Genomic DNA, 24,027 nt, shown 5'->3' with positions numbered 1-24,027 from the left:
AAATATTGAACATTAGCGGCTACGGTTTGTGAGCCGAGGAAAACATCGAGGCTGTTGCTTGAAAACGAAGCTCCGGCTGCAGAGAAAACTGATGTTCCTGTGATACAAAAATAATGTCCCAGAAAGGATTACATCAATTCATTCATTTGTTAATTTTCTACCTCTGTATCCTCCATATCCTCCACATGAGGGTTGCGGTGGGGCTGGAGCTAATCCCAGCTGACATAGGCTGAAAGGTGCGGGTACAGCCCGGACAGGTCTCCAGTCACACAGAGACAATTCACTGTCACATTCACACCTACGGTCAATTTATAGTGTCCAGTGTCTGCATATATTTGGATTGTGGGAGAAACTGGCGACCTTCCTGCACCACTGTGAGACCTCAATTTGCTTCACAGATATAATGAAACAATGCATTGTTACACGCTAAGCCTTACAGATAGGATGCCTTCTGCACCAGAGTCAAAAAAAGCAGCTGCATATGTGTTTGTGATGAAAGCGGACCCTCCTCACCTGATAGAACAGCGAGATGTGAGAGCAGACAGATGGCAGCAGTAAAGTGACAGAGAGCGAAGCACAGAAATGGAGTGTGCTCGGGTGTAGGAGAGACTTTTCATAAACAGATGAGAAATAATGGAATCCATGGGCGGAGAGTGAGGAAAGTTGTGTTGTGTTTATCTGTCAGATTTAATCAGGGAGGCCAGGAAGGTTCAGTTAGCTCATATTTCCTCTCAATTGCTGCAACATACAATAAGGAGTAAATCTGTCATGTTTTAATTCTACAGCTTCCCAAGGTAAAGCACTTTTCTTGTCAGGACTTGTCCTTGTAAACACTAGCAGGGCTAAAATGCTGTGGCATTTTTGACCTAACGCTGATAAATCGCTCGTCAGCCACACAAGAATCCTCACATATCTTGACAAATCCAAACCACAGTGGCACAGTGGTTTTTATATTCAGGCTTTTTCCCTGCCTCTCCCTCTCTCTCTCTTTCTGTCTGAAGCAGTTTACAGCCCAGAGAGCTAGTGGCAAATAAACCCAACAAACAAGGTCAGCCAAGCGACATTTATTCACCTCTGCATACATGGAGTAGCCACCACATCAATCTTACCATAAGAAGGCTGTGTGAATACAATTATAAAGGCGCGCACACACACACACACACACTCTCATGTCGCTGATAAACGAACCATGAGCACTTTCTCGGGCAGTTGGTCTGTGCATGGAATAAAAGCTGCCATACGTGCGGATCCTTATCACGAACTGTAATTGTAGTGTGCAGAGGGGCAGATACGCTGCCAGCAAGAAGCTCAGCGCTGCTGTTTGGTCTGTTTAAATAAATAATTGAAAATCATATTTATGTGTGAAATTTAACCCTTAAACACAGAGTGTATCGCAGATTTTGAATCACCGTAATTACACGACGGTTTGTGCTATCGGAAGAATTTCCAACGATTTCTCAAAGCAGAGAAGTTGCACGTCAAATCCAACATGTGGTTATTACGATAATTTCACGCCCACTGTTGCATGAAGCCGGAGAATCAGCGTCTTTGTCGCCAGAGAGGAGAGAGTTGAAATTTAAAAAAAAACACCTGTACATATATTACATATATTCCATTTTTGGACATTGAGACAAAAACGCAAACCAATGTTATTTTGAGAATGTTTTGTACCGTTCATATTTATCATGCAAAATCTGGTTTTCAACTACAGTGTTTTGTTTTTTTCTCTTCATTTTAAATCATTGACACACTATTTTAACATGCAGTAAACTGTATATAACTGCCAGATATTGAAAGTTATTCTGGAAAAATGGCGAAAACACTTACTCTCAGGACATTTTCTAGCCCTTTTATGGTTAAAGCTTTGGAAGCTTCGGTTTTAAAGGGTTAAAATGACATTGTCATTTTAAGCTGTAGTTTGATTGGTGTAATTTTGAGTATATGTTTACTTCTGCAGGAGATATACAAAATAATTTAAATAATGAACAAGAAAATACTATAAAAAAAGGGAACTAAAACTACTCTTTAAATCAAATGTCTCAGCCAATTACATTGCAGCAAACCGATGCGTTTATGTTTGTAGACGTGATCATAAAATAACTTGTTGATGTTCAGTCTGGGGTGTAAAAATGTGAGACTTGGTTGTTGGTGCCAGACAGGCTGCTCTGAGTATTTCTAAAATTGCTGATCTACTGGGATTTTCACACACACCGCTAGAAAATAGTCAGAGAAAGAGTAAATATCCTGTAAGTGGCAGTTTTCTGGGCCAAAATGCCAAGTTGATGCTAAAGGGTTTTTCATACCTGCCCGTTTTCCAAAATCATAATTTTCCAGGAAAAGATGGTTAAATCTTCAGTTTCTACGTATTTCCCTTTACTTTTTGATTGTATAGATTCAACATTATTGCAAGGGTAGATTATTATTATTAATATAAGTCTGTTCAGTGTTCATACATAGTTCGTAGTTTTCTCTCCTGACAGACATTAATGCAAATGTTCTTCCTGGATTGTATTGGCTGTCCCTCATTTAAAACAGAACTTTTGTGTTGTACAAAAATATGTATAATTTTCTAGGTTAATCCTAAAATTTCTGCATGTTTAATGCAGTGGTTCCCCAATTTTTCCTCCCCTTTGGAGGAAGAAATTTCCCAGGGGCCACGCAACATTTTTGCTTTAGCGATACAAATAACCTCAATATTGCTTTGTGAGAAAGCAATTTTCAAATTAAAATATGAAATGTGCCATTATAACTATAATAGCGTCATTTTTTAAACAATAAATACATTTGGATAACAAAGAATACTTTACAAATATCAATCATTTGCTTTGCAATTAATTTTTTTGTTTTAACAATACAAATGCTGTCCCCTGCCAATGTTTTGAGACACAACACACAGAGAGGTCTTTTCTGGTCTTGGGTTTTGGTTGTCGTGAATCATTGTTCCGTTCGGCTGACGTTGGCTTGTTTTTAGTTGCACAGTTTTCTTTTTGCCCCTCAGAAACTTCAGTATTATCCAAACCTTGTCACCAGTGTAGGTTTTGTTGTGGTACGTCACTTAAATGAGTCCAGCTTACAGCGAGACCAAAAGTTCCGTCTGCTAAACTTTAGTTAGGACAGAACTCGTGCCCCCCCTGGAGAGTCTCCATGCCCCCGCAGGGGGGCCCGCCCCCCAGTTTGAAAAAGGCTGGTTTAATGGAATACAGAATACATTGTGGTTTTATTTGGCTTAAACTTTAATTAGTAGTAAAGAAATACTGTTTGTGGTACTGTAGTTTCCCTATAACATGTGATGTGTTGGGCTGTAGTTAATAATGTAGTGTGTCTTTTTATACATATAATTTATATAATTTATACATACTGATGCATCTACAGTTGGAGACACAAATCATTTAGCATCTTTGGAGTGTTCCTCAGGATTGTCATTTCTCAGCCCCCCCCATCTGACAAACTCACCCATATGAATTATTATTTTCTTTTATTCTCTCTTTGTTTAAAAAAAAAAAAATAATAATAATAAAAAAATGCACCACCTAATCTATTCTCTAAATTGGAAAACCAAGGAGTGCCGCCAGCAGAGAGGCAAATTGCAAAGTGTGATTGTTTTTAATCTGCTAATGGAGTGCAGGTGTGGCGGCGAGATCCTCACCTGATAGCGCCAAGACTTGCTCAAAGCCTTTTTTTCTAACCATCACTAGATGTCCACGACTGAAATTTTTATCTTAACTGTGAAGGAATTTTATACTTTCCTTTTTTTAAGTATTATCGATGAAGCCCGGTGTCCTTAAGACAAAAGCTAATTTCTGTGCCGCTCTCCGTGGTGCTGAAACCAGACGACAGAGGGAGAGGCACAGAGGCAAATGACCGTTGTGAATACTAATGTTGAGAATGACCTAGACGGGGACTTGGGGAGAAAAGATGGTTGACCCTAAATGAGTTCTAGAGTAGAGAGAAGACAGAGTTTAAAAACGAGGACAGTAAGTGGGAAGATTAGAGAAACAAATTGAATAGGAAAAAAGACTTAGGGAGGACAACTCGGAAATTACAAAACATATGCTCACTATACCTCATAAACCTGCGTCACACAATCAAGCTGTCGTCCTCTACTTCCCTCTCGCCTCCCCGCAAACCCAGGACAGCCCCTTATTATTTATCATGCGAGTGAGCAAGCTTCATTGGGGAACAGAGTCCTTCTGGTGACTCATCCACTATCACTACATGTCCATTCTTTACTCTGCTGGGCAAAGGTGGCATGGTGGGTAATTGTCATTCTCCCCGGTTAACGGGAATCCCTGCAGTCATGTCAGCCACCCACGGCCCCTCTGACATTCAGGCAGCGGGTGGTGATAAATGAGTTGTGGAATCCCCCCCCCATAATGCAGAGGATTATGTTATTCATTCACATGATGAGGGGGACATAGGACATAGGATCATCCTTTGATCTGTCATTATAGTCTTTTGTTTTCCTCTTTTTTTCCTCATTTTAATCATTGTCTAACATGTGTTTTCAGGTAGAAGAAAATAGCCATTACCACTTCAATATCAGCATGATATCGGCGATGGTGGATCAGTGGTAGAGTCATAAATTGTCTTTTGACTGGAAGGTTGTGGGTTTAAATCTGGACTCTGCTATAGTCTACATGCCAATGTGTCCCTGGGCAATACACTCAACCTGATTGCTGTGCTGGCAGTGTGTGCATGGGTATGAAAGACGTGTGATAAACAATGTGCTGCACATACGTAGATGTGTGTGTGAATGGATGAATCTGTCAAGACTGTAATCAAGACTAGAAAAGTGCTGTATAAATATAGACCATTTACATCCTCGAGGAATGCTGACAGCAGTATTTAAAGCTGCAGTGTGTAACCTACATATAAACACAATCCTGATAGTAGTGATGTGTTTTTTGCGAACGAGTTGGCGTTTTTTTTTTGTTTTGAACGAGAAGAGTGGACTCCCGTTGAGGAGAGCCGGAATCTTCAGAAGGCACAACACAAGGCGAATCAGGTTCTCCCTTGATCAACTTCCTGACTACGTCTGCATGTTCAGTCACAGCTGCTGTTCCTGCACTACGCAGCTCCAAGTTTCCTCAATGACTGTTATCCAGATTTGAGAAACGAAAATCTAATGTCCTGCACAGCGAGCTCTCTGGCTCTTTGTGTGTGTGTGTGTGTGTGTTTGTGTGTGAGAGAGGGAAAACGAGAGAAGTGGTAGGTCATGTAGAGAAACTGGCTGTGTTTGGGTAATTACTCAGAGTTCCTCAGGGGCCAATAAAAGTTCCGCACTGGAGCTTTTATATTTTTCTCATTAATTTTAGGGGACAAGATCCGACTGCCACTCAACACTCGATACCGGCTGCATTCAAGGAGACTAGTTACAACGGTGTGTGTACTCTGAAAATCCTTCTACAAGTACCTAATGCTACAGCTCTGTGTGGTGTTGACAGCGACGAGATGGCCCTCTGCTCCTCAAAGGCAGCTATCAGTGTCGGCACTGTCAACTGCACACTCCCAGACAAAAGCCAGGCAGTCGTCTTAAAAGCGAGGCAGATTAGAGTCAGGGCAAAGCTCCTTCAGCTGTACACGGTCAAACAGCCACTTCTTTCCTCTGTAGAGTGCTCTCTGACCGCAGACGCTGTTCATTCACACACACACAAAGCTTTTGGTGAAGTATAGTTTCAATTTCTCAGCTGAGAAATGAATCCATATTTGAAAGGACATATCATGTAACTAGTAGGGCTGCAAAAGTGATGAGTAACTGAGCTCTTACTTAACGCTTCCGTTCCCATATGTGTCATGTGACAGAATGTTCTTTGTGTCTTTGTCTGTCCAGGTTGCTGTAGATATATAAAAGGCTTATTTTAAGGCTCTTAAACACTGGATCTTTAATGAGACATGTCTTTTACAAGATTCTTTGTCCCTCTCTTACAGAGTGAAGATCTGAATAACTGAAGATTTTTTGGATTGTGGACAAAACAACATATATGACGACGTCGGCATCTTTGAGGTTTGGGAAACACCACTCAACATTTTCACCATTTTAGGGGCAAAACAACATTTCGTTGAATCCAGGAAACGAGCCAACAGATTCATTGCTGATTCAGAAAAATAATCACTAGTTGCAGCCCTAGTAAATAACATAAAGTTACCTCTGATTCTGGGTCTGAATATTTCTTTTCACCCATTTTCCTTCGCATGTGGAGGATAAAACGCAATTCATGGCGCACGTCGATAAGACATTTAATTTGACATGTCTAATGTTACTGCTGCTTCCCGCTGCCTCTCACTACAGCCCTAAAGGAATCCACTGAACAGATTCCAACAGACACATCTGGTGTGACTCAGACGTGCCATGCACAAAATGCAAAGGGCATGTGATAGGTACTTTACTACGTGATTGGACTGTGAGAAGGAGGGCGTTTGTAGAGAGAGATTAACTTGGCCACTAACACGTAACAGATGACTATACCCACACATATATGCCACTTTATTAGGTACACAGGCCACGCAATAAAATGGCAGCAGGTTCAAGTTCAGTGGCAGGGGAGGTCTTCTGCTGCTGTAACCCATCTGCTTCAGGATTTGGTGTGTTGTACATTCAGAGATAAGCTTCTACATACCCTGGTGGTAACCCATGAGTGGTTATTTGAGTTACTGTCACCCACTGTAGCCGTAGCCATAGGCTGCTGCTGCTGCTGCTGCTGCTGCACTTTTTACTGTACAGCAAGGTGACCTTGAGTTTTTTGAAAGGCATCTCATAAATAGAACGTATTAAATGCATTATTATTCTCCTCTGACCAAGCATTTTTTCTTCCCCACATAGAACTGCAGCTCACTGTATATATATATATATATATATATATATATATATATACATATATATTCCTGACCAATCTCTCTGTAAACCCTAGAGATGGTTGTTCATCAGTTTCTGAAATAGTCAGACCCAGCCTGTCAGCCATGAAACATTCAAAGTCATTTAAGTCACTTTTTTTTCCCTTATTCTGATGCACGGTCAGAACTTCCGCAGGTCATCTTGACCATGTCTATACTCGTATGTTCACTGAATTGGTGTCGTGTGATTGGCTGATTAGACAGCAAACAGGTGTGCCTAATAAAATGGCTTATGACTGTAGACCCATTGGAAATCTACCATAAGTACAAATGGGAAAAAAGGTTTCAAAAGATTTTTCAAAAAAAAATCAAAGCTTTATTTGTTTTATTAAGATGGAACATATGAGTCTTAAGTACAAAACCAAAATCACAGCTAAAAAAAAATAGTCTCAAAAAGTCTTTTTTTAGATGTTGTGGGAGATGGACTGCCGCCATGTGTGTCTGCCCACTGCTGTGTAAGTAAGCAGGTGAATTTATAGTGTTGTAAAGAGGGGGGGATATAACTCTAACAAGGCAGTCCTCCAATCTCATTACTGGTCCAGAATCACATCTGAGACTAATGGCATTAGCGTTTGCTGTTAAGGTTCCTCCAGAGTGAGTGTGTATGTGTGTGAGAGAGAAAGAGAGGAAGAGGGAAGGCCTCCTCTGTACGTGACACCCATGACTATCCTCACCTTGTCTCACCTTGATACTGCAGCACACATATCCCTTCTTCCAATTCTCCTCTTCACCATCCTTACCTCCCCACTAAATCACTCGTTACATTGCCTCCCAGGTGACATATTTCCACTAAGGTTCTTAATAGATTCCTGTGCTCCCTGGTTGGCTGAGGAGCAGTGGTTTGATTCTCTGAGAGGTAAAGGAGTGACTGTTTAGTGGGAGGGGGCGGGGGGAGCTAAAGGAAGGAGGAGATGATGTGGAATGAAGAGAAATGGGAAGGGATTGGAAGAATATTATGATCAAAGGTGAAAACCAGGAGTAGTTCATGTGCAGCTGAAAAGCAAAGGACCATGTGAGGCTCCAGGAGGTGATGAGAAGAGTGTAGGTGAAAAAAGGACTAAACAGGCTGAATTAGTTAGGTTTGATTTACAGTCTGTTGTAGTTTTTGGCTCCGTCTGTGGCCACTCATGGAAAATGTGTGGTCCACTTGACTAATGGCTTTGTTAAGTAAGATAAGATGTTAATCTTCCCTATTATGCACCTGAGAAAAGAGATAGGAGTCTTGACTCTGTGGGGCTTAAGTGAGTCGTGGTGACTTGAGTGTTTCTGTGCAGATGCCATCCAGTCTCCTGGGAGCTCAGGTGGAGCCCTTTCCTTTTTATCTTAAGCCAATGATGAGTCCGTTTGACGACCTCTCTGTGATTCTTTCTTCACTCTCCTGTTGATATCCTTTCCAACACCGACTTTGTACGACTCTTATGACCATCATGATAATCGCCTGGATTTTTTTGATTTTTTTATGGCTGTAGAATTGTCAGTGAGTGAGCGCTTCTGCCCCTTTTTCCAAGAACACTTTCCCTTTCCATATCTGGCCGTTATTCAACAATGTAGGAATCCTGAGAAGCTGACACCAAAAACATGTGACGTGCTGGCAAAGATCTCAGCTGACATAGGGCACATCGGCAGAATTTTCAATATATCAAAAACACTCTAGGAGTTACGATCATGAGAAGTAGGCATGCCAAATCCTGTTGGCGACGACAGGATGGTCACAAAAGGATTAAATCATCAGAAGATGATTTAATCAGAAGGTGGGCAAGAAGAGGTCAGCTTCAAGTAGTAATTATTGTTGTCGAGTGGGGAAGTCACACATATTTTTTCGAAACTTGATTTTTATAGTGAGAGCCCGATCATCCGTCCACACAGTTAAACACTTCCAGCTCCATATACTGTACCTCTGTTTTTCCTGCAGTCATCCTCCTCCACTGCATCCTTTTAGGTGATGTTAGCTGGATGATTTACACTAGCTGGACTGAGGTTGATAGAAGCTGTAGTGTGAGGTGTTTTTCCCAGTTTAAAGGTTCCTAAAATGTTTGTCACTGATCGCACAAACACAATAATAAGATATGGCCGCCTCGCTCTCTATGTCCTAACCTCAAGACAACAACAAAACACTTCAAATACCCTCCTGGGCTCCAGGCTGCATGAATCCAACTCTGCTAACCTGTAAAAATATAACAAAAAGAAAAAAAAAATGGAATGGTTCCACGTTGTGAATATAATGTTATGGATGTGAGTTTGCAGTCAAAGCTGCAAAACAATCTTAGACAACATAAAAGGACTTCTTACTTTGTCATTATTAATAGCTTCAGCAGCATGGATGTGTTGTTTGCAGTCTTCTTGCTCACTGTTTACCCCGGAGGGAGCCTTCTCTGCTGTAACTCCTGCAGAGTTAGCAGGTATTAGAATGTAAACTAATTTGAGTGGTTCTTCAAGGAGGGTCCACTGGGTACTTTTAAGCCTTCCCTAAAGTGAGTGGGGCTCCTCTACAGTGGTGTTCCACTGCAGATGAATGAGACACAGAAGACAGCGCTGGCTGTCCTCCCTGAGGTTGAATAATAAATCATGGATGCCAGTTTGTCTCTGTTTATCCAGACGGATGTGCCCTTGCTCCTTGTTTCATTCATTTGCAGTCTGCATGTGGAGGTGGGGGAATAGAAGGAGAGACAGAAATGCTAAGGTTGTAAAACTGGATCGCGGTGATGTCATGAAACATCACCTGACAGCAATTTTTTTTCCCCTTCTGGCACTCACAAACTCCCTGCCCCTTCTTCTGTCAGTGCATATAAAAAACCCAACCAGGAACAATGTGTCCTTTACAGCGAGGGGAGAGATTTACTGTTGCACGGGTGAGCTGAGGCTGAATGCACAGCCAAGGAGCCACAAAGCGCCTGTCCTGTGCCGCAGCGAACTCTCCTTCTTGCACAACCTCTAACAGGAAGAGACTGGCAGAGGCACAGGGCTGAATAACGACAAAGACGCGCTGGCAGACAGACATAAAGAGAGGGAAAATTGCAAATGGACTGAATTTTAAACAGCAATTTTTGTCGTCTTAATTACCTTTCAAAGCCCAGACACATTCCTGCGACGTTCTTATCTACATTGTGTCTCAGGCACACAAATGCTCAGTGATGCTGGTGTTAGTGGGGGAACCGGCTCGACCTTCTGCACCACAGCCACTTCAAAAAACACAAACGGGTTCAGTGAGGTGATTGAATGAGCAGATTGAAAAAAGCACCCAGGCTGTGATAGATTGATGGGGCACATACACACACACGCACACATATAAACACACAACTGTGTTTGAGGCGCCAACACAAATGCTCCTTTACTCACCGCTGAACTGCATTGTGGGTCCGCCGCTCTGTCGCATCGCTTGTCTTGCAGAGTTGAGAAAAGCGGGTGGTAGCCAGTCACATAGCGTTACTGCTAATGAAGCTCCTGTCTGACATCATCAAGTGGAGAGAGTGATTCATTTGAAATTTGAAGCTATTAGCAAATTGCAAAAAGGCTGCAATTTAATAATTCTGTGTTTTGATTATGCTTTGTTCTGTGCCAAATAAATAATTTGTAACATTAGGTTCTCACTCCTGCATTAGAGTATGGTAGTTAACAGGGGTGGGTCAAAATATCGATTCTGTGATATATCGTCGTCCTTCCTTGTGCAATACAATAATCGATACGGCAAGTATTGATATTTTAATTCATAAATTAAGGCTCTATTGTTAACAGTCCCTGCCAGTTTTACTCGCCAGGAAGTGACCTGACTGAAGAAGAGGGCGTTTACAGCGAGATAACGATTCAATACATAGACTTTATGCACTTTTTCTCTACGTTTTTAATCCTGGATGTTTCGTTCTCTTCAGTCAGACAGATATCGTGATGTTTCACTATATCAGGTCTCGCAATATATTGATTATCACAGAATCGTTGTAACATGATATTATTGGTATCGTGGACTATGTATTGTGTATCATGTCGTGAGGGACCCTGTGTTTCCCACCCCTAGTATCATTTTGACTGAAAGCTTTGAGATACTTTACCCAAACTATTCAGGTAAGAGAGTCAAAGAATGTAGAACAGACAGGTGGACAGGTGTATGGATGGCACATAGATAATGGAAACAGTGAAGAACAAACAGACAACATAGATACAAAGACTAGGAAGAAGGCGAGACGACAAAGGGTACATTGATCTGATTAAACCCCTTTGCTTCCCGGCTCTCTGCTTGGTTTGGAAAAGGTAATTTTCTTTTCTGACTTGGTCTCTCACTCACTGTGGCCGTAATGCATCTGAGGCTGGTGCTGCCAAAACTGCCTCAGATCTCTGAGGGCTGGCAAACAACAATGGCCTGGAATAGCAAACCCACGAATGAACCCGTAAATGAGACCAGAAAGAGTCTGTGCCCGCAGAGACGGAGAGCAGAGAGGAGTGAATTCCAGTGCAAGACCACTGCTGAAGTGAAAGATGGCAGATGGTGCTGCTGACAGGTCATCCAACACGGAATCGCATGGACAGGCAAGTGGAGCAAGAAGGGGATCAATGATTGGTCATTGAGACGCTGGGTGGGTGAGCTGTTGGAGACCCTGGTGCTGACAAACTGTCGACCCTGACGTGGGGGAAAAAGCGATGTTACAGTACGCGCCAGTGAGAGCACAGAGAAAAAATGTCTATTTGACATTGAAAAAAATGTGAATTATTGTTTAAAAGCCAACATTAATGTGCTCAGTTGGACCAGAGCCAGGCTTAAACCTACAAGTAATAGACGAAGCCGGCACACAGAAGGCATTTCTTTTTACACTGACGAGGAGAGTGAATTTATGCTCCATCACCTTAAACAACTGAATATTTTTTCAAGTTTACGGACGATAGAAAGACTCGAAAACATGCAAACAAACACTAACAAGCTGAAAATGTCTGTCTAACCGCGTAGCAGAGCAGAGCCGGGTACACTTGTGTCGATAAATTGATTTCCCCCCACTCATTCTTTTATACCGGGACAAGGTCCAAAAGTCCAATTAAAAGTCTGCTGCTGCTACTGCTGTATTTACATAAACGCTCCCTCATTCAGGGGCTAAAAAGTCTGTTTGACTGAGGCTGTTTTTAGATGAAGGACGCCGTGTCGTAATGTTACGTCGTCTCCATTCACAAAGACCAAACTGAGGCAAAAATAATGACCTCAACAACAGAAATGACCTCATTACTCACAGTGGCTTTGATACTGTATTTTCTACTGCAGCAGTTTTGTACAAAATACCACCAAAATACACGTGTGAGGCACTGAGACAACACATGTCAAGAAAAAGACATTGACGACTTATGATCATTGATATTTTGATATTGATATAAGTGTAATATTAGCAGATAATAGTGGAGCGTGACTCTAATTTGCTTCCGAATTAGGGCCCTAAAAGTATTTCTGTTTCTGTTTGTCATGATGTCATCATCCTTTATATAAACCCAGGCCCCAAAATACAGCACACCTGACCTGAGACCTGCTGTAAAAATACATTATTCACGTCAGTGCTCTTTGCATTTTTCTCTTTTTTAGACTTAAGTAAGTGCGTAGGAGTGTGTCCTTTGTACAATGAAGATTCTGAAAAAAACATTTCTTCTTTTAGCAGCTGCAAACCCTGGTGACGTAATGGGGCAGCAAGGAGCTCTCACCTCGTGTTCCCAATCAGCAGTTTTAGCAGGATATTATTAGCCTGGCAGAGAACCTGAAAGATGCTCTTGCTCTGCCCAGATCTTGCTCTGTATGAACCAGCAGCTGTGACTCAGTTTTTGTTTTTGTCCTGACCTCCGGAGGATGAGTGTCTGCTAATGTATTACACAGTACACAGCACACAAGGCCTGCTCTCCCACACACTCATCTGTAGCTGTACTTTTAGACGGACTGCGTTTGTGCAGACTCATACTGCCACTTATAATGCGGCTGTGTTGTGAGCGTGTGTTGTTTTAGTTTCAGTCAGAAGCGCTCTCATCTTTTCTTCTCCACTGTACATGAAAAGTTGATATTTGTCCTGATTATGGTTTAGTTTAGCTTGAAAACTGCACTTAATGGGGTAATTTATACTGGCGAGAGATTATGGATAAACCATTAGGGATGCATGATATTTAACTGCACCCAACTGCAGAGGTCATTTATGCCACTTTTCTACTACATGGTCCAGACTCGCCTCGCCGCGGCACAGCATGGCACAGCAGTTTTGTTTTGGTATTCCATTATCGATAGTACCTGGTGTAATAGACCTTTTTCACAGCAGAACCTGATCTAATAGACCTTTTTCACAGCAGAACCTGGTGCAATAGACCTTTTTCACAGCAGAACCTGATCTAATAGACCTTTTTCACAGCAGAACCTGGCGTAATAGATCTTTTTCACGGCAGAACCTGGTGCAATAGACCTTTTTCACAGCAGAACCTGGTGTAATAAACCTTTTTTACAGCAGAACCTGGTGTAATAGACCTTTTTCACGGCAGAACCTGGTGTAATAGACCTTTTTCACAGCAGAACCTGGTCAGTAGACCTTTTTCACGGCAGAACCTGGTGTAATAGACCTTTTTCACAGCAGAACCTGGTGCAATAGACCTTTTTTCACAACAAATATTAGCCAACATGACAAACACAGGTTTTACTGGTAACATTAAAATTTTTTAATGAATTATTCATCTTTTTTTCATTTAGAACTACATACTGTATATGTTTCCTATATAAATCATCTGAGAGACAAATTCAAAGTTGGAGAAAAATGATTCTCTTGATGGGTCAGTTTCATGTGATGATCAGTGATGGAGTTAAGTGTTCTCTTGATCTTGTATTGAATCAGGAGGGAAAGAGGAAGAGAGAAGGACATGAAGGACAGGGTGAGATGGAGGCAGATGATCCGCTGTGGCGACCCCTAAAGGGAGAAGCCGAAAGAAGATTGAATTATCTCACTTACAGCAATGATACGCCTACAAGTGCACCGTGTAATTCTATTATGTACAGTACAGAAGTGCTTTAGTGTTTTTTTTTTTAAACTATTCTGTCACATCTACCAGAACAGTTTGAGCGTCACATTAATGGCATTTTTTTTTTAATGTATGGTAGAAATATGAATCAGCGTTTCTGTGTTTCTGCTGGAAGCAACAGCTGTGTGTGTGTGTGTGTGTCTGCGGTGTCTGCACTGGTACGACAGACAATCTCATTTTCTTCTTATCACTGCATCCTGTACAGGCCTGAGGCTGTAGCAGCAGTGATCAGCTGATGCACAGACTGACAGAAACCCAGACGTAAAGTAAAAAAAACAGACCTCAAATCACTGGACCTGATACTGACTGAGCCCAGACCTGATGAGACGTGCTGTTCCAGATTTCTTTAAGGAATTACTTTTTTTTTCCTTTACTGGTTCAAGCAGCTCTGACACACTTTCACGCCTTTTCTGTGTGTTCTCTATGTTTCTGTATGCAAGTGACAGTCATCTGAACATTTTAGGGACATTTAAGATTTGGCTGGCTTGTTTGAGGATGTGCTTCTTGTCTATAAAGCCTGAAAGTGATGGATGCTTTTGTCCTAGTTGGTTGAGTAATGGTTGATTTTCTTCCCGTCATATGACGGTAAACTGAATGCCTTTATGTTTCAGGCCTTGGATTTCATAAATCAGTCAAATTTAACATTAACATCAGTGTGAAATTCTTTTTTTTTAACATCCGACTGAAGATAATCATCAGTTTGCACCATAATATTTGCCTTTATTGGAAATTGTGTGGTAAAGAAGAAATCAGGATCACACTTCAACTCAGTAATCATTTAAGACGCTTATCCATTATACAGCTCTAGTGCTACTCAGCTCTACTCGCTTTTTTAGTACCTGCTCTGGCGAGGTTCTAAGCTGAGCTGAGCCGAGCCGATACTAAAATGTGACGTCGACTGACTGCAGGCCACTGATTGGTCAGAGAGTGTCGTCACTGAAAGAGTCATGAGCGCGACATCAGACACAGGAATCAAACTGAAGAATGCCGAACTGTAGATCATTTTAAAAGACTTTAAAAATCCTGAAAACATGCTTTAATCACCAACATTTAGCAAGGAAATATCTAAAATCTCAATATTTAACAGAGGAGTCTGGTGTATTTAGCGACAGTGCTGCTGAAAGCCGGTGATCGTGAGCCGAATCCCAACCTGCTGTATTTTAGTCCTGAGTCCTGAGGCCCAAATGGTCTGTATTTTTCTCAATAAATGCAGTAAATCTAAATGGTTTATCAAATTCTTTCCTGATTAATTCTGTGATTTGCTTAACTTATTGATTGGGTAATCAATTCATCAATCAGAAACATAAATACATGGCAAACTGAGACAACTGATAAATTCTCATTTACAAAAGAAGAGACTTCAATCCAGTTTATGTGTTTCAAATAATTGCAACTACTTTATTATACCGTATATGTATAAAGTTAGTTATTTAGTTGCTTTATTTGCCCTCTGATTATACAAAAAAGGAGACTGTATTTGAGCAGTAAATTAAAATAATACATAAAAAATTAACAACAAATATAAATAGTATGTGACATTATAAAGTACTACAATTTCATTTCATGACATATATGTATATAATATGACATACAATACAGGCTCCACCCTCAGGTCAAAAGCAATAAATCAATCGACAATGAAAGAATAATGTAAGCACACAAATACAAAATATCCCTGAAGTCTCTCAGTTTGCATCTGTGCTAAACTGAAGGCTGAAACATCACACACACACACACACACACACACACACACACATACACACACACACACACTCACTGAACGTCAGATGATGTGCAATAAAACACGACCCAGACAGACTGACAGTGACGGGAATTAAGTCTGCGGCCATGTAAACAGTTTTACCTCAGATGAGTCTCAGTGCTGCACTTAGCTCTTGATTGATGATATTCACCTATCAGTTCACAGGGTGTCGGGGATGGGCAGCTGCTTCTCCTGCTTTTGCTGAGACGACAAAGCGCGGCTCTCGTTATGGGATGGCGGAGACATATTGAGAGGGAAAGGTTTACCCACGTGGTGGCTTCCAAGCTGACAGAGCTATGACCGGGAGATCAGTGAAGAGAAGTGACTGCGGCGCGATGATTTTACCTGCGAGGCCTCCATACAAAAATCAGTAAGCACATTCAACCTGAATGAACACTCAAGGGCAAAAGGAAAAAACGTTGTTATGTATACAGTAGTTGAAAGAACCAAGAGTGAGATGATACAGGAGTGTTTTTGTCCGTATTATGCAGTGGTGAAATTTGTAGAGGTAGAGTGAAGCCATTTTAGGAAATTACCAAACTTTTATGGTTATGAGTAGGGTACCTTGAGATGCGGTACGATGCGCGATGCAATATGGAGCACGATACCAACAATATCACGATACAACGATTCTGTGATAATCAATATATTGTCAGACAATCATATAGCGATATATCGTTAACGTCAAAAGTCAGAAGTGCAGGATTTCTCAATTTATTCACAACATAGAGAACAAAGTGTATAAAGTCTATGTATTGAACTTGGATGGAGCATCTCTCATTCTCCGCTGTTTTCCCGCTGTAAACTCCCTCTTCTTTCGGCCAGGTAACTTCCACCCAGGTTTCACCTCAGTCATTTGAGCAGCGCTGTCGTGAGGAAACATGAAGTAGTGACGCCCGGTAGTGTGCCTTAATTTGTTAATTAAAATATCGATATTGCACTAGGAAGGACGATGATATATCACCAAATCGATTTTTTTTTACCCGCCCCTAGTTAAGAGTGATTTACACTCACTGTCCACTTATTTGACTGAATAAAATGTCCAGTGTGGTCTTCTGCTGCTGGAGCACATCTTCTATGGCGTTACATTTGTGCCACATTTTTGAGCACATACAAGTACGTTTTGTACTGACTTGACACAAGTCATTTTGCGTGCACAAAAGATCCCGGTATTTAATCTCTGTAGGCTCTGTATTTAACTGTCCGTAAATACCCAGATTTTTCCACCAGTCAGGGTCCAAACACACTTCAACAAGTTTGGGAAGATCTGCAAAAGTACCGATTGCATTGGCTTTGGCTTTATTTTTTGGAGAATCAGTCCTGGAGTGACAAACTGTCAAAATATCCCCCTTGTGTTTTCATGTATAAAACCAGTACACTACTTTAGGTAAGCGATGATGTCATTGATGATGCTCTTTCTTGATCTTGCATTTGCTGTCGTCATATTCTTCTTCCTGTGTTAGGAGTTTGTACACAGAGAGCACATCTTCTTGTGGCTGCGTTTTAGCGCCACATACAGGCCTGGCATATGCAGTATACAGTATATACTACAGCATTTAGAGACATTTGTGTTGTTTGAAAATCTCTGTGTGGATAAGGCCTGATAAGTCAGAAATGAAGAGGAGGGGAAATTCTTGTCCAGTTGCGTACAGCAAAGATGACTGAGAACCTTCAAAGATGGACCTTTACTTTAAAATAGACACTCGAGCGTCACAGAGGTGCTTTTATCGTGGCAGCACAAAGTGTGACCCACTTGCCTGTTGTCCCCCTTTTTTTTTTTGCCTATAGGCAAGAGATGAAGAGTGTTAGGTGAGGGGGGAAAAAGAGGCGGAGGAAGGGAGAAGCAGTGCTGTATGGATGGGAAAAGAGAGAGAGAGATTTATGCAGGACGTGGCTCTGGACCGTTACGTATGACCTTCTATAAATCAAACTGTCCGTCTGTTTAGGTCAGAAAATTCCCCTCGTCTCTGTCTCCCATTCCTCATTTATCCATAAATGGTTCTCAGAATGTCTTGCTGCCTGTCACGGTGATTCAGTCCAGAGTGGGGTCATTGTCTGCCAACACACCAGCGCCGCGGCTCCTCGTGTTCACTGTCAACCTTGTCTTTCCTGTCAAAAGACTCTAATTTCCTGGAAGTCTGGACTCATTCACCCTGTGTTTTTTTTTTTGGTTCTTTGATTTATTTATTTTCTTCTTCCCTGTGAATGATGTATCGATTGTCGTCTTCTCCCAGCTCTTCCTGTGACCCACATTCCCCCCGTGCGTGCTCAATAATTAGCTCATGCATGTTTGCGTTCCCCAGGGAGTGTGGGAGATTAAAACACTTATAGGACATCGATACGCGTATCCATTACAATGCGTTCACGCGTCATTATAATGTCACATAAATATAATTCTTTCTATCTCTATTTATCTGAAAATGTATTATTTTTTTCATCATACTCGGGCTGCAATCAATCGATTACTTACATATTCTCTGCCCCGCATGTTTTAGATGTTGCCCTGCTCCAACACACCTGATTCACACGGTCAGCTCTTCACCAAGCTCTGCAGAAGCCTGATAACGAGCTGTTCATCTGCACGACTGATTATTACTTTAACTCTAGGATGGAGTCTGAGGTACCTTTCCCTGAAAGCCGTTTCACAATGAAGACACTCAGCAGAATGATTTCCTCATTACTTTATAGTTTATTTTCATAGGTGTCATAGAGTGTATTTAGAGTCTCCAGGACTGGTGACCACACTCCTTGGACCCAATCTGAAAATCAATGCATTGACTTGTAAGTAAACCTTAGACAGAGCTCAACGTCTGTTTTCCTCTTTCAATAAACCACAAAATTAATGTTCAACAAATTGCAGAAATAGTTGTTTCTGATGCATAGCTAGGGCACTTCATCGGTGATGTACCTGAGGTCATTGGATGTTTCGGGTCTTTCGAACATCAGGTCTCAACTTGTGCCCTAGCAGCTCTCGACCACGGATCCACCCTCTTTATCCAGAGCCACCTAGAGTTGTTGTGGATGGCCCTCCTCCTCCTCCTCCTCCTCCTCCTGTTATGCCGAGTGCAGTGTAGGCTCTGCACAGAGACTGTCCGGCAAAGCCTCTGCACCCAACCTCCATAGGCAAGCGCCTAGCCTTCCAGCCTTGTCTCTGGCAGTCTCCCTCCTCCATTCGTTCTTCCCACGGCACAGTGAGCTCCAGCATGACAACATTCTTTGTTGCCTCTGACACCAGAACGATGTCAGGTCTGGGGGAACTTGAGTTTGCTGCCCACGTCCACTGACAGCTGCCAGTCCGGTGCAGTGTTGAGAAGCCCTGATGTTGCTCTCAGTGTTGTTCTTGGCTTCTCCCCAGGTCTGATGAAGCTGATGGCTTTCTTTGTGGGTTTTGACCTCCGACAGCTGGCGATGCCATTACAGATGCTCTCTGCAATGGTCTTGAGCACCTGATCGTGACGCCATCGATATCTGCCTTCCCCCAGAGCTTTTAGGCAGCAACTCAGTATGTGCTCGAGGGTCCCCTTTCTCTGGCAAAGAGCAATGAGTTATAATAGCGAAAAAGATTATTTTCATATCACTGTAAAATGTGCAGATGCAAGTGATTTTCCCCCCATTTTCCATCTTTGCTTCATAGATTAAATAAAAAAAAAATCTTTATAGATGGATAAATTGAACCATGAAAGACACAAAGTTATACAAATTAACAACAAATTGTGCTTTATTAGTACACTCATTATCAAATATTATAAATACACACAAGTCATTGAAGTCATACAGTGCAGGCTTATTAGTTATTATTAATTATTTTATTTATCAAAAATCAATGCCAAACAAGGGCACGAGTGGTTGCTCCCCCACATGGGTCATTTAAGGCTTCGTAACATTAATTCCATGGCACAGCTCCACACATTACATAAGCACTTTATCCATCACCTTGTCCCATCTAGTAAAGTAGAGAACATTCATTTTGACACACAATATAAATTTATATTAAACAGGTTTTTGGAAAGCACCCAAATTGAAAACAACACACGCCATTACATCATCGGTAAACCGCAAACACTTTCCTGTCTGTACTTTGTCACACGTTCTGTGTCCAGACTCTGTTTAACCAACACCATATGGAAGCTCCATAGTGTTTATCACAGGGTTTCTTTGTAAGACTGCCGGCACAGTCTCAGCCATATTTACAATGATACCTTCGTACAGTCGGGCTCGCGAGTTAACAGTCGGGCTCGCGAGTTAACATATCGAGTGGGAGGAAGAAAAAGAAAAATAATCGTTAAAAGTTGCATGAAAGAATCAAATCAATTGTCCTGCATGTTCTGTGACACAGGACACTCAGTGGTACAACCCGTTCAACTGCGTGTGTGAACATAAATGTCTTATCAATCGCATTACAGTGAAGACAGGTGATTTAAGTGACGTTGAATGTGGCATGTTTGTTGTTTCATACTTCAGAATGGTCAAAAACAAAGAGAGCAGTTCTATGGGTGACAAAATGCCTTATTGATGCCAGAGGTCAGATATAAAATGACCAGGCTGGTGCTAAATGATAGAAAAACATCTTGTGACTGACATATTTAACTCTGAAGCAGATGATGAACAGGTGCCACTCTAATAGTAATAGTTTTCTGTGAACTTATTAAATTGAGTTAATGTGCCGACCGGTAACATATAATCTAGAGAAATGTCAGATTAACATAAAAGGTTTTATTGTTTTTTTTGACTTATAACTTTCAGATAACGTCTCTGACGCTCATCCAGAATCACAGAGACTCGGTTACATCTGTAACTTTGATTTTATTGGTATTTATCGGAGTGTTGTTCAGACTGTGTTAACTCTACGACCCAGGCAGTGGGAGGACAAATGCAAACTGTGGTTGTGCCGGTTTTGTTATTTATTTTTTTTGGTTTGGTATAAACAAACAAAAGCAGGGTAGCAAATTTAACAGTCTCCGTAACAAAACTGTTAGAGCTGTTAGAGAGTGTTTTTGTTTTTGTTAAATAAAATCAATCAACAGAAATCAACCTCGGGCTGAACAATAATTCAAGAACAACATATATATATATATATATGTCCTGATATAATTTTGTTAAAAAGCGGTAAAACAAATGGACCAATATATATATTGATCAGCATATAATGTTACTGCATTGTGCAAATATTATTTTGCTTCAGATTTGCAAAATGTGTCTTTAACATGTCTTTTGTTGTTTTCTGTTTAAAACCACAATTAAGTAATTTCTTTAACATTTTGTAAAATAAAAAAAGTATTTTAAAAGATTTTGATCACATCAAGATCAACTAACTCAAACTGTTCTCAACATCAAAATGGCTTATTTTTTAGTTGTTTATATATTTTTTACATGTGTTAATCTTTAGGACTTTGGAATGAAAACAAGACATTTTCACAAAACAGACAAACATTTTCACAGAATTTTCAAACATTATAACAATAATCATGAACCGTTAGTACAGCTAGGGTTAAAACAGAGATGAATTTGACCTTATATAAATGACATAATGTTGTACGTTTGAGGTGATACGTGAGTTAGTTTGTGTCTAATATTGCATTGTACTGCATTTCAGGAACGGATTGTCCAACTTGTGCATTAAACGACATACAGCTTAGGTTGTATACATTCTTGATTTAAATATAATACATTACATTTTTCACTAATTATACAGTCAAATATGGTACTAATAAAAAAAATTGTTGGCAAATCTAAATTTGATCCAAATAATAAAAAAAAACTCTTCTTCTCGGCACAGCAGGTTTCTGCTGCTCTAAACTGTAGAAAGCGGCAGATCCACAACTGTGAGCTGCAGTCTGGTAGACTTAAACAGAAAACAGATGTGCTTTGAAGTGTATATGTTTAAAAAAAAAAAAAAACTAAAAAAAGTGTTGATTGGTCGCCCTGATTGCGTCTGTGTTGACTCTTGAAACAATTGATCGTGTTGTTGTTTTGACTGAATTTTGCTTGTTTTCTTGACAAGGAATGAAAATTGAGTTGATTAGCTCTTGGGGCAGTTGGCCATTTTGGCGTTGATTTGACTGAATCTATGGCACACACTCATAGCCCAGTTATGGTTCTCGAACCTAATTTTGAACCAGCCGATGCAAAAAGTTGGTTCTCAGCTGGAACCTAACAGTTGGTTCTTCCATGTGAAATGTGACATCATCAGTGGGCGTGCCATTTCCTGGGTAGAGAAATAGTGTCGGTGTTGTGTTTACTTCCACCGGAGTAACGTCCTTGCACTTTGGTTCCTCTTAAACTGGTGGTTCGCCAGAAAGCGCCAAGGTTCTAAGCCTCTAGATCCAGAACTGTGTGTGCCTCGCAAAACCCTACAGTGTCCTGACTCCAACTTTGGTCAAAAAACATGACAGAGGTGAAAAAAACAATAATTTTAAACTTTCTCACATCCAACATTTCTATGGTCGGATAATTGAAATTGAAATTAAATAACGTCAATTCAAAGTTAAAGCCGTAGTGTGTGACTTTAAAATATAAACAAACGTCGGTTACAACGCTGAAGAAGCCTAACAGCTTTATTAGCATTTACTCGCTCCATGTGTCTCAGTATTTTGATCTTGTCTGGATATTGCTGCAAGTGATTTGCTTGATATCATTTATTGCTCTCGTGGCTGCAAACACGTTGGCGTATTTCTGCGTTCCGTATACATCAGAACTTCACTTTATTTTGGCAACATGTCCACAGATAAAAACTGAACAGTACTGTATGACTGATTTACTGTGAAACAAATAACAAAAAAAATTAAACTTTGAATGGACTTAAATAATTTTGAGTGCTAAACTTGAGGTAATTGTTTATAGGTTCGACAGATATATGCTGTAGTAGCTTTACTCTCCTCTGTCGTCTTTCACTGGACCAGTGTGATGCTCGTAAAGTGACAGAAATTCCTCTCAAATGTCTCAATATGAGAAAATAACGGGCTTTGCGGTTGCTCTGTTGCATAGGAATTCACTTGCAGCTTAAACATTCCATCCATTGTCTACTGCTTTATCCTCACTGTTGTAAAAACTCACCGCTAACGTTCAACCCTTCCCCTCTCCTGGCCATGTGCATTTGTTTTGTGTGTGTGTGTGTGTGTCGTGCTGCGAGCAATTTGTGTTTCTTGCGAGACCCTCTTGATTCAAGCCATTTTTTTTATCACAATGACAGTTTTTTTTTCTTTTTTTCTTTTTAAAGAGGCAGTTCATTTGTTAAGTCAGCCACACAGAGGTAATCACTGTTAGTGAAGGAAGGAGCAGGTTTGGAGCCACGTGGGTCAAACTAAAGGTTAATATGTGGCAGAAAGGCAGACGACCTGTTTGAAGAGACTTAGTTTGAGACTGGTCTTCACTTAATGTTTTTTTTTTTTTTTTTTTTTTTTTTTTTAAAAGGCCTCCCAGGTTTAACAGTGGACATCTTTACTTTCTTTCAGTGACCGTGGTTTTGGTCGGGCGGTGTTGTTGACGCCTCAGCTCCAGCTCTTCATCCTGAGAATCAGAAGCAAGGTCAGTTAGGAGATGACGAGCAGTTCCAAGATTACATTTCATCACAGTTATAATCTACACAATTTATTAAAATTGTTGCTAACAGGATTTCCACTCAGTGACTCGCTCGCTCTCGGATGACATTGCCACTACTACGCGGGGCCTTCTGTTATCTACTAGTAATTTCATCCGCGCTGCTATTTATAAAGCACTCTCCAAATCTCTGCAGGGTATTCTCTCTCTCTAAGGAAGTTTGGAGTTTCCCCATCTGTTCAAATTGACTGTGACAACATTCATTTCTCTGCAATAAGTTGAATTTAAAACCTTCACCTGCTGTTCTGGAAACCAGTGAGAAACCAAATGAATCCAACTGTGTGGAAAGAGCTGGTGTTAAAATGTGTGCTATTTTTCTTGGTAGAGTCTCGTCGTACAGTGTTAAACGTTCAATCGGGTTCAATTCGCTCTGCCAAACACTTAATGTGGGGCTTTACATTTATCATTTGATCCACTTATTACACCTGAAATGTCCAAGTGTCCAACTCATAACAAGAAGGAAACCTGTTTAAATCTCTTCTCTAGTGCTAGGAGATTTTAAAGGAACTTCTTATCAGTTCAAATCCCTCAAGTTCAGTTTTATTTACAGTAGTTATTCGACATTGTTACGCAGACAATTCAGCTGAACTTACCAGTGATTCCAGAGTTTTTATAGTGGTTTATGAACTGGGAAGCATAGTAGTTAAAGGCTTAGAGGTGTTTCACCAGCAATAAAAAACTGAAAGCTATTTTATTTTTATAAGAATTAGAAACTGTTATTCATGGCTTAATTTAGTCTTGGCTTGATGACAGAAAATCCCCTC

The 24,027-nt window shown here is 40.8% G+C and overlaps 1 protein-coding gene across 2 annotated transcripts in view; it reads right to left on the bottom strand.

The window, feature by feature from the left end:
- Positions 1–19,898: 19,898 nt before the first annotated feature.
- pnpla7a (patatin-like phospholipase domain containing 7a) overlaps positions 19,899–24,027 on the bottom strand; it is a 48,184-nt gene continuing 44,055 nt past the window's right edge. For both annotated transcript variants that reach the window (XM_058617501.1, XM_058617502.1), the window contains exon 36: positions 19,899–23,173. In XM_058617501.1, coding sequence (XP_058473484.1) covers positions 23,105–23,173 — 69 coding nt within the window. In that variant the 3' untranslated portion in view covers positions 19,899–23,104. The remainder of the gene's footprint in view (positions 23,174–24,027) is intronic.

The sequence above is a fragment of the Solea solea genome, chromosome 19 (assembly GCF_958295425.1).
Source record: "Solea solea chromosome 19, fSolSol10.1, whole genome shotgun sequence".
Classification (NCBI taxonomy): Eukaryota; Metazoa; Chordata; class Actinopteri; order Pleuronectiformes; family Soleidae; genus Solea; species Solea solea.
Note: the sequence above shows the minus strand (reverse complement) of the source record. Positions and strands in the feature narration are given on the sequence as shown.